The sequence below is a fragment of the Sinohyriopsis cumingii genome, chromosome 1, assembly GCF_028554795.1.
Source record: "Sinohyriopsis cumingii isolate HCF-2022 chromosome 1, ASM2855479v2, whole genome shotgun sequence".
In the NCBI taxonomy this organism is placed as follows: domain Eukaryota; kingdom Metazoa; phylum Mollusca; class Bivalvia; order Unionida; family Unionidae; genus Sinohyriopsis; species Sinohyriopsis cumingii.
This window is the reverse complement of record NC_142961.1, coordinates 19,912,859-19,924,864: the sequence shown is the minus strand read 5'-3', so window position 1 is coordinate 19,924,864 and position 12,006 is coordinate 19,912,859. Positions and strand designations below refer to the sequence as shown.

The 12,006-nt window shown below is 34.2% G+C and overlaps 1 protein-coding gene across 9 annotated transcripts in view; it reads left to right on the top strand.

Annotated features, from left to right (window-relative positions):
* Positions 1-12,006, top strand: part of LOC149806518 (uncharacterized) — a 128,546-nt gene that overhangs the window by 32,496 nt on the left and 84,044 nt on the right. For all 9 annotated transcript variants that reach the window (XR_016420316.1, XR_016420314.1, XR_016420323.1 and 6 more), the window contains exon 4: positions 10,846-10,913. Coding sequence is in view for 2 of the 9 variants with exons in the window: in XM_089954130.1 (XP_089810256.1) it covers positions 10,846-10,913 (68 nt within the window). In the remaining 7 variants the exon portion in view is untranslated. The remainder of the gene's footprint in view (positions 1-10,845; positions 10,914-12,006) is intronic.

Here is a 12,006-nt window from a genome sequence, read left to right as displayed (position 1 = left end):
CATTGGTATTCATGTGAACTTGAAGTAAAATATTGTATTGTTGGCATTGGTATTCATGTGAACTTGAAGTAAAATATTGTATTCTTGGCATTGGTATTCATGTGAACTTGAAGTAAAATATTGTATTCTTGGCATTGGTATTCATGTGAACTTGAAGTAAAATATTGTATTGTTTGCATTGGTATTCATGTGAACTTGAAGTAAAATATTGTATTGTTTGCATTGGTATTCATGTGAACTTGAAGTAAAATATTGTATTGTTTGCATTGGTATTCATGTGAACTTGAAGTAAGTGAAAAGTATAAGTGACCTTCGGAAAATGGCATCAGTTTATGATCAGCCAAAATTTGATGTGATATGAGTAACTGAGTCACCAGTGTGTATTTTGTGTGTGCATAAAACGATGCTATGATCTTTAACCTGTGTAAATTGGATGAAGGTCTGCATATTCATTCAGCTATTATTTTATGGGCAATCATTGTCAAGTTGTTTTACTCCATGTATATAATAACCCATACTTGGAGTAAACCATTCAGTTTGTATGTAATAACCCATACTTGGAGTAAGCCATTCAGTTTGTATGTAATAGCCCATACTTGGAGTAAGCCATTCAGTTCGTATGTAATAGCCCATACTTGGAGTAAGCCATTCAGTTTGTATGTAATAGCCCATACTTGGAGTAAGCCATTCAGTTTGTATGTAATAGCCCATACTTGGAGTAAGCCATTCAGTTTGTATGTAATAACCCATACTTGGAGTAAGCCATTCAGTTTGTATGTAATAGCCCATACTTGGAGTAAGCCATTCAGTTTGTATGTAATAGCCCATACTTGGAGTAAGCCGTTCAGTTTGTATGTAATAACCCTTACTTGGAGTAAGCCATTCAGTTTGTATGTAATAACCCATACTTGGAGTAAGCCATTCAGTTTGTATGTAATAGCCCATACTTGGAGTAAGCCATTCAGTTTGTATGTAATAGCCCATACTTGGAGTAAGCCATTCAGTTTGTATGTAATAACCCATACTTGGAGTAAGCCGTTCAGTTTGTATGTAATAACCCTTACTTGGAGTAAGCCATTCAGTTTGAATGTAATAACCCATACTTGGAGTAAGCCATTCAGTTTGTATGTAATAACCCATACTTGGAGTAAGCCATTCAGTTTGTATGTAATAGCCCATACTTGGAGTAAGCCATTCAGTTTGTATGTAATAGCCCATACTTGGAGTAAGCCATTCAGTTTGTATGTAATAGCCCATACTTGGAGTAAGCCATTCAGTTTGTATGTAATAGCCCATACTTGGAGTAAGCCATTCAGTTTGTATGTAATAGCCCATACTTGGAGTAAGCCATTCGGTTTGTATGTAATAGCCCATACTTGGAGTAAGCCATTCAGTTTGTATGTAATAACCCATACTTGGAGTAAGCCATTCAGTTTGTATGTAATAGCCCATACTTGGAGTAAGTCATTCAGTTTGTATGTAATAACCCTTACTTGGAGTAAGCCATTCAGTTTGTATGTAATAACCCTTACTTGGAGTAAGCCATTCAGTTTGTATGTAATAACCCATACTTGGAGTAAGCCATTCAGTTTGTATGTAATAGCCCATACTTGGAGTAAGCCATTCAGTTTGTATGTAATAGCCCATACCTGGAGTAAGCCATTCAGTTTGTATGTAATAACCCATACTTGGAGTAAGCCATTCAGTTTGTATGTAATAGCCCATACTTGGAGTAAGCCATTCAGTTTGTATGTAATAGCCCATACTTGGAGTAAGCCATTCAGTTTGTATGTAATAACCCATACTTGGAGTAAGCCATTCAGTTTGTATGTAATAGCCCATACTTGGAGTAAGCCATTCAGTTTGTATGTAATAACCCATACTTGGAGTAAGCCATTCAGTTTGTATGTAATAACCCATACTTGGAGTAAGCCATCCAGTTTGTATTTAATATCCCATACTTGGAGAAAGCCAATCAGTTTTGTATGTAATAGCCCATACTTGGAGAAAGCCATTCATTTTGTATGTAATATCTCATATTTGGAGTAAGCCATTCAGTTTGTATGTAATAACCCTTACTTGGAGTAAGCCATTCAGTCTGTATGTAATTCCCCTTACTAGGAGTAAGGCATTTTAGTTTGTATGTAATAACCCATACCTGGAGTATGGCATTCAGTTTGTTTGTAATAACTCATACTTGGAGTAAGCCATTCAGTTTGTATGTAATAACCCATACTTGGAGTAAGCCATTCAGTTTGTATGTAATAGCCCATACTTGGAGTAAGCCGTTCAGTTTGTATGTAATAACCCTTACTTGGAGTAAGCCATTCAGTTTGTATGTAATAACCCATACTTGGAGTAAGCCATTCAGTTTGTATGTAATAGCCCATACTTGGAGTAAGCCGTTCAGTTTGTATGTAATAGCCCATACTTGGAGTAAGCCGTTCAGTTTGTATGTAATAACCCATACTTGGAGTAAGCCGTTCAGTTTGTATGTAATAACCCTTACTTGGAGTAAGCCATTCAGTTTGAATGTAATAACCCATACTTAGAGTAAGCCATTCAGTTTGTATGTAATAACCCATACTTGGAGTAAGCCATTCAGTTTGTATGTAATAGCCCATACTTGGAGTAAGCCATTCAGTTTGTATGTAATAGCCCATACTTGGAGTAAGCCATTCAGTTTGTATGTAATAGCCCATACTTGGAGTAAGCCATTCAGTTTGTATGTAATAGTCCATACTTGGAGTAAGCCATTCAGTTTGTATGTAATAGCCCATACTTGGAGTAAGCCATTCAGTTTGTATGTAATAGCCCATACTTGGAGTAAGCCATTCAGTTTGTATGTAATAACCCATACTTGGAGTAAGCCATTCAGTTTGTATGTAATAGCCCATACTTGGAGTAAGCCATTCAGTTTGTATGTAATAACCCTTACTTGGAGTAAGCCATTCAGTTTGTATGTAATAACCCTTACTTGGAGTAAGCCATTCAGTTTGTATGTAATAACCCATACTTGGAGTAAGCCATTCAGTTTGTATGTAATAGCCCATACTTGGAGTAAGCCATTCAGTTTGTATGTAATAGCCCATACCTGGAGTAAGCCATTCAGTTTGTATGTAATAACCCATACTTGGAGTAAGCCATTCAGTTTGTATGTAATAGCCCATACTTGGAGTAAGCCATTCAGTTTGTATGTAATAGCCCATACTTGGAGTAAGCCATTCAGTTTGTATGTAATAACCCTTTCTTGGAGTAAGCCATTCAGTTTGTATGTAATAACCCATACTTGGAGTAAGCCATTCAGTTTGTATGTAATAGCCCATACTTGGAGTAAGCCATTCAGTTTGTATGTAATAACCCATACTTGGAGTAAGCCATTCAGTTTGTATGTAATAACCCATACTTGGAGTAAGCCATCCAGTTTGTATTTAATATCCCATACTTGGAGAAAGCCAATCAGTTTTGTATGTAATAGCCCATACTTGGAGAAAGCCATTCATTTTGTATGTAATATCTCATATTTGGAGTAAGCCATTCAGTTTGTATGTAATAACCCTTACTTGGAGTAAGCCATTCAGTCTGTATGTAATTCCCCTTACTAGGAGTAAGGCATTTTAGTTTGTATGTAATAACCCATACCTGGAGTATGGCATTCAGTTTGTTTGTAATAACTCATACTTGGAGTAAGCCATTCAGTTTGTATGTAATAACCCATACTTGGAGTAAGCCAATCAGTTTTGTATTTAATAACCCATACTTGGAGAAAGCCATTCATTTTGTATGTAATATCTCATATTTGGAGTAAGCCATTCAGTTTGTATGTAATAACCCATACTTGGAGAAGGCCATTCAGTTTGTATGTAATAACCCATACTTGGAGTAAGCCATCCAGTTTGTATTTAATATCCCATACTTGAAGTAAGTCATTCAGTTTGTATTTAATAACATATACTTGGAGTAAGCCATTTGTATTTAATAACCCATACTTGGAGTAAGCCATCCAGTTTGTATGTAATAACCCATACTTGGAGTAAGCCATTCAGTCTGTATGTAAGAACACATTCTTGAGTAAGCCATTAAGTTTGTATCTAATAACCCATACTTTGATTAAGCCATTCAGTTTGTATGTAATAACCCATAATTGAAGTAAGCCTTTCAGTTTGTATGTAATAACCCATAATTGAAGTAAGCCATTCAGTTTGTATGTAATAACCCATAATTGAAGTAAGCCATTCATTTTGTATGTAATAACCTATACTTGCAGTAAACCATTCAACTATGAGTAGCACATAATACACAAAAACCAGTAAATTCTTTAGTGATTTTAGATTATTTATAAGCTAGATTTGTAAATATATAAATTTTGAAAACACCATACTCCAACCTTTCAAGAATAATCATCCTCAGCCCACCCTTCTGGTACCAGCAATACAAAAGAGTGATCATCCAGAACCATTCCCACTGGTATCAAAAAGTAATCATCCTGAACCTCCTCCACCAATACCAAAGAGTGATCATCCTCAACCCTACTTACCAATACCAATACCAAAGAGTGATCATCCTGAACCTTCTCCACCAATACCAAAGAGTAATCATCCTGAACCTTCTCCACCAATACCAAAGAGTGACCATCCTCAACCCTACTCACCAATACCAAAGAGTGATCATCCTCAACCTTCTCCACCAATACCAAAGAGTGATCATCCTCAACCCGTAACTCACCAATACCAAAGAGTGATCATCCTCAACCCGTAACTCACCAATACCAAAGAGTGATCATCCTCAACCTTCTCCACCAATACCAAAGAGTGATCATCCTCAGCCCTACTCACCAATACCAAAGAGTGATCATCCTGAACTTTCTCCACCAATACCAAAGAGTGGTCATCCTCAACCCTACTCACCAATACCAAAGAGTGATCATAATCAACCTTCTCCACCAATACCAAAGAATGATCATCCTCAACCCTACTCACCAATACCAAAGAGTGACCATCCTCAACCCTACCCGCCAATGCCAAAGAGTGATCATCCTCAATCTTCACTACCAATACCAAAGAGTGATCATCTTTAACCCTCCCAACCAGTACCTGCAAAAAGTAATCATCCTTAACCCTCCCCACCAGTACCAAAGAATGATCAACCATAACCATCCCCACCAATACCAGCAAAAAGTGATCATACTCAAACCTCCTCACTAATACCACTTTCCTTTTCTTTGCACATGCAGTACAGTGAACCCTGTCTTGCTGGACACCTCTTTATATATATATAACATTTTCTGATGAAGGACATCATTAATCAACCCTTATTTTAAGTATTACTACATATTAAAGATCTCCTGTTCATAAAGAACAACTTTGGCCCATGACTGGCATTTATAGACTGGTTTCATTTAATTTATTATGGTTAAAATGTATTTTTTGTATAGCAATTGTACCATATCAGACTGAGTTGTAATCTTGACTCTGTAACATGTCCATGAGTTTATAAAATGATGCATGACGTACAAGATCAGTGGTTTTTTTTCTTCAAATTTTCAAGGACTTAAGACTAACTTTCATGATTTACAGCTTCTACCAAGACAAAAATGTGATGGGGTTGGCTTTATTCTGCCTGCCAGTCAGCAGCATGTACATTGACATTAACTATTAACTATGGCAGACATACTGTGGAGCAAAAATTTATTACATGTGATTTATATGCTAGTGCTAAACACATGGCTATATTTGAACTTGGAAGAGTTATATACTGTCAGATCAGGGTTCCTGTTGTGTTGCTTATTGTATTCATTGAAAAGTTTTGACCCTGTCAAATGATGTGTTTTACTTATTGTATTCAGTGAAAAGATTTGACCCTGGCAAATGATGTGTTATAATTATTGTATTCAGTGACAATCTTTGACCGTGTCAAATGATGTGTTTTACTTATTGTTTTCAGTGAAAAGTTTTGACCCTGTCAAATGATGTGTTTTTCTTATTATATTAAGTAAAAATCTTTGACCCTGTCAAATGATGTGTTTTTCTTATTGTATTCAGTGAAAAGTTTTGACCCTGTCAAATGATGTGTTTTTCTTATTATATTAAGTAAAAATCTTTGACCCTGTTAAATGAACTGGTGTTTTATTCAGTGGTAGATTCAGATCTGTGTTGATAAAAGTTGATTATGATTAAGTGATTATGTAATAATGTTAACGAAGTCTTGTCATTTAATAAATCATGCATTCATTTATCACTAAATAAATCATGCATTCATTTATCACTAAATAAATCATGCATTCATTTATTACTAAATAAATCGTGCATTCATTTATCACTAAATAAATCATGCATTCATTTGTCACTAAATAAATCATGCATTCATTTATCACTAAATAAATTTCATTAAATATGGTAATTTAGGGCACTTGTTGAAATCAGTACAGCAGCTTGGAAAAGCCAAAAAACATTTTTCTTTTGACTGAGTCATCTTTTAAGCATAAATTTTGTTTAGTATTTGTAACACTATAGGTGGTTCGATATCAACAATGCATAAAAAACATTAATTTCTCTAGCAATAGCATTACAGGATTAACTGTCCAGAAATAAACATTTACTTGTCTTATTTCCTCCCATTTGAAGAAATAACTAACTTTTTTAACAGTATTGGAAATGGTATCCTTTTCCTTCCTTTGAAAAATGTGTGAGGAACTTATAAAGCAAATCCAAACTAGTCCTTATAAAGGTTTTTGAAAGTCCTAAATGAGTGAAAAGTTCTTTAATAATTTCAATACCAGAAATGTACTGGTCCTCCAAGAACCATGACATTATCAAGATGGCATTGTCCTGAACTCTTTGAAATAATTCACAACATTATCAGAATAATATTGTAGTCCAAATAATGAGCACATTCTGTTTCCACTGAACAGTTCAAACAAATGTTTTTCCTCATGAATAATATCTAAGTACAAGATAAAACATGTCTGCAGACTTACAACAGGAACACAATAAGTGTGAATGACTCCAAAAATCGAAATGAATCTGAATGCTTAATTTTCTTCTTATATATGCAATATATTGCGACTGTACTTCACAAAAGACCCCATATAATAGCATACACTTTTAATTTTGTGTCGTATTAAGAATATTCATCGCCCTTGTGCAACCAGTGTGAAGCTACAGAATTATTCTGGAAACATAGAAATCCCATCAGTCACTAAGAAACAATGCCATAGGTGCCATCTTAAGTCTTATTATTATGATTATTATTACAGAATTCCCATGCTACTGGGAAATTGGGAAAAAGTCAGAAGAAATTATAATTTTTTCCCAACCGTGAAAAGTCTTTGAATTTCGCAAATATTGATGAAAGTGAGGAAAAACCCATAAATTTTCTGCCACCACTTGATGCCCGAAACAATCATAAATTGAGTCGAAATAAACTGATCTTGAGTTAAATTTATTGAGTTCTAACCAGATTATTCAGAGGGTGCAGTATGGATCATTTGGGTGCTTGCAATAAACATATATGCAGAGTCAATCCAAATGCTCATTATATTAGATTCGTCTATTAGACTTTTATTTTCAAAGTCAGCTATATATCTGCATCTTTCATGGAACGTATGAAAACCAGTCTAGCATCACAAGAGGCTAATATTTCTAGGGCAAAGCATAACTGCTTCCTGGATAGCCTAGCAAACTTTAAACGTTGTTAGATCGAGAGATACCTGCATGAAATCGATATGAAACTTACTTATTTTCTCAGAAATTGTGAGTATTAAAATTGTTATGTCTTTAATCTGCTGAAAGACAGGATAATACTACGGCGTTGATGAAATGTGACCTGGTACTCGCAGTTTGCTTTGCTTGTCGCATGAGTACACAAATCTAACAACCTACATTTTCAAATGTTGTAGAGAAAAAAAATATTTTAAAATGATAGTTGTATACTGGTTGTATTAAAAACGCAAAAACGAAGAAAACAGAATTTTCTATATTTATATATTCTGAGAACAACTTCTGGAGTTTTGTTTTATCTTATGACTGCCACGTTGACATGTGCTTTCTGCTTGATAAATCAGACTGGCGTGATTGCTGGTTTTTACAAAAAGTATCTGACTTTCTTTTAATATAATTGAATTTCTTTACATAACATTAAAAAGGAGTTTTTGTTGATATCACATGACTATTGGACTTCTAACATCATCGTTTGGGATTTGTGAAATTATGTGACTAGTAATGCAAATGGCAAGTACCAGGTAAGGTTTCATCTATGCCGTAGTTTCATCTAGTCTGTCAGAGGATTAAAGACAACGATTACAATATTTGGCATTTTTGAGAAAATAAATAATTTTCCTATCGATTTTATTCAGGTATAAGTCGATGTAGCATAAGTTTAATATTTCTAGTCCCGCTGGTAAGTGACTACCATATGTTGCTACCGCATGGTGGTGGCAAATTCCAAATTTTCTATATGCAATTGCAATGACCCCACACCCCAACATAAATGTCCAAATATGAAAAATGGGGTGGGAATATTTGGAAGAAGCCCGGATCAAAAAATGGACTGCTATTCATTTTAAGCCATATTTATAGTCCAAATTGTTGAATTTTAGAGCTGAAATGAGAAATTGATGTCCCTTGTATTATATATTAAAAAATGAAAAAAGCCCCTGTATCAATACATGTTTGGGGACTGGTTTAACAAATAACAAGAAGACAAGTTAATTTTACAGAAAATTCAGTCCTTCTTTATACAACAGTATATAATTTTGAAGGTCTTTTGTCAAAATTTAAATCAACCCTTTTTGAAAATGTTTTTTAAATGATGGATCTTTTTTACCAGATTGTCTTAAGGAGATTAAGTTGTTTGAAAAATTTTGTTTGGGATTTTATTGGCACAGATAAATTCAGGGTTAAACACTTTTCATTACAAGACAAGATTCTAATTATTTGCTTTTATTGGGTATTTTTAAAATACTGTAATGGGAAATTTTTACTTTCTATAAGATACACACACATATATATATATATATATATATATATATATATATATATATATATATATATATATATATATATATATATATATATATATAATTCTTTAGAATTAAAGGTTTGAAAGGAAACAAAACTAATTTATCTTCATTAAGTTGTTCCCACTTAGAAACATAATGCAGATCAGCAAAATAAAGTTAGATATTTTATTCTGTACATTGAAATGACTGTACATGCCACTTTATAGGAATATAATCAACTTGTTTCATGTGATACATTTTGTGGTCTTGTACATGATCATCTTTTCTGACTTAGATGTTTGTGAAAGTCTTGAAAAAGAAACATCTTTAGATTTAGAAAATGCATGTTTTATAATCCAAAATGTTCTTTAATTCCGTTCAGTAATGATCATATGTGAACCTTGAAAACATTAATTTCATCCTGGAAAAACCCTGGAAATGACCTCAAAATTTATCTTTAGAAAAGTGGGATAACCATGTTATTAATAATTGTCAACAAATTTGTGAACATCTATTTATAGATCCTATGCAATTTGTGTTCCTTACAGAGCCAGGTCATGTACACAGTTTGTAACAAAAGATATTCTGAGCAGTTTAAAACCATGAATAAAACTTAGGAAAATTAACTAAAATCATGTACCAGGAGTTACAAAAATATAGATATACTTAACAATTGCAAGGTACTGGCATGTACTTGGGATCGTAGTTCTCAAAATGGATACACAGTTGGCCACAAAGCTTCAATGACCCATGGACCATGGCTTACCAAAAATCAGTTTCCAATGGTAGCTTTCGGACTATATACAACTAGTTTGTGCATACCCATTCAGAATGTAAAAAGAGCATTCCTTGCCACTTCTGTGTGGCCCAGATTCATATTTGAAGCTGCTAAACATCGGGCACAACTACTGTTTCACATCTATTACAGTCGATTTTAATGGAATTTTCCTGTATTCTGTGCCAAAGCAATTAATGACTGCATTACTTAAATTGATACAAGGTTACAGTTTTACTGTAGTTTTAGGATATTGGCTTTTTACAAATTCACTTCATACCTATAATGCTTCAAATTGTGTAATTTGTCAAATTAATGACTTTTTTATTTTTGTTAATCCATTTCTTGCATGACTTGATACAGTGAACATAGTTGCAGTGGGAGTATTGTATAAACATCAAAGAATGGGCAATGGTCCTATACAACTGTCATGATAGTGTAACATCTTTAAACAAAATATTTTAGTTATTGTGAATTTACATGTAGGGATGTTTAAGTTCTTTAGTTTGTTTATTTCTGCATCCAAATTCGAATTGTGTGACCTTGGCTAGGATGCAGTCTAGCTTAGTGCCTGCACCCATATCTCGATTGTTGCTTAATTTCGGTTTTCAATCTCAGCACTCATTGATGCCTGATAATGAGAAAACAGGTTGAACTTATGTTGCATAATGATCAAGGAGGTATCATTGTATGTAGAATTTCTTATATATATATATATATATATATATATATATATATATATATATATATATATGTTTGTATGTAGAATTTCTCATATATATATTTGTATATACATGTTGAAAAAAGCTTGCGTCAGATCAGAGACTGATTGAACCTTCAAAGTTAGGTTTTACAAAGACACCAGGCTCACAACTATTACAAGAAAGCATTGTGCTGTAGTTGAAACATGGAGTTACTTCCCTTCCATGTGGAATATGCTTGGATTATCTGATATGTGCTTAATTAATGTCTTTATGTCAGTTTTGACCCAAAGGAGGGATATGCATTTCTGTAATGATGTCAAATGGAGTCATTAAAAATGCAATAATTATCAGTATGTTTTATGCTTCAGTGAAGAATTAACGGAAGAAGAAGAAAAACGATGGCACGAAGAAAATGACTTTCCACCTCCACCACCAGGTAAAGATTTTTTCATATAATATGTAGTGGTTGTATAATCAGGGTTACATTTGTGGACATATGACCAAAAGTTTGAATTATGTCCAGACCAGGACAGGTTGTGTGTGTATCTGGTTAAGGCATTCTATTCCAGTTGGCTTAAATTGGCACAATATAACCTTTCATTGTTTGCTGTATTATTGTTGACCATTGGTCACTCAGTCAGTTAGTCACTCTTGGCACAAGTCATGTTAAGTCAGTCACTGTGGGTGCAAGTCATATTAAATCAGTCACTGTGGGCACAAGTCACGTTAAGTCAGTCACTGTGGGCACAAGTCATGTTAAGTCAGTCCCTGTGGGCACAAGTCATGTTAAGTCAGTCCCTGTGGGCACAAGTCACGTTAAGTCAGTCACTGTGGGCACAAGTCATGTTAAGTCAGTCCCTGTGGGCACAAGTCATGTTAAGTCAGTCACTGTGGGTGCAAGTCATATTAAATCAGTCACTGTGGGCACAAGTCACATTAAGTCAGTCACTGTGGGCACAAGTCATGTTAAGTCAGTCACTGTGGGCACAAGTCATGTTGAGTCAGTCAGTCAGCTGCATTTACAAGCATGTTTGTAATCTCTGTCTATATTAGAACCTTTAAGGATCTGATCATTTCATAGTTACAAGAAGGAGCCTGAGATTTTCTTTCCAAGAATAATTAAATTAAAAATGTTTTGCAACTAAAATGATTAATTGCTTAATTTGTTTTGCAAATCAGAGCAAGTGAAGTTTTTCAAGCCTTGTGTATGTGTGTGTGTGTGTGCAGAAATTTAGAAAAAACAACAGGATAACAGATCACCCATCAGAAATCAAATGGTCAGTCCCTAACAGAATGTTTTTATTTTAGTCGAGCCATATTGTTGAAAAAGTTAGACAAAGCAGTCACATTTCTTTTGGCAGCATAAACAATTAAAGTTGATAGCTGCTTCTGCTTCTTAAACCCCATAATTTATTCAGTTCATTCTTGGCATGAATCATTATGAAAACAGACACTTTAATCTGCTAATACTCACCAACCCTTTTGACCTTTGGGTCAAGGTTACAAGGCTTATGGTATTGCTTTTAATG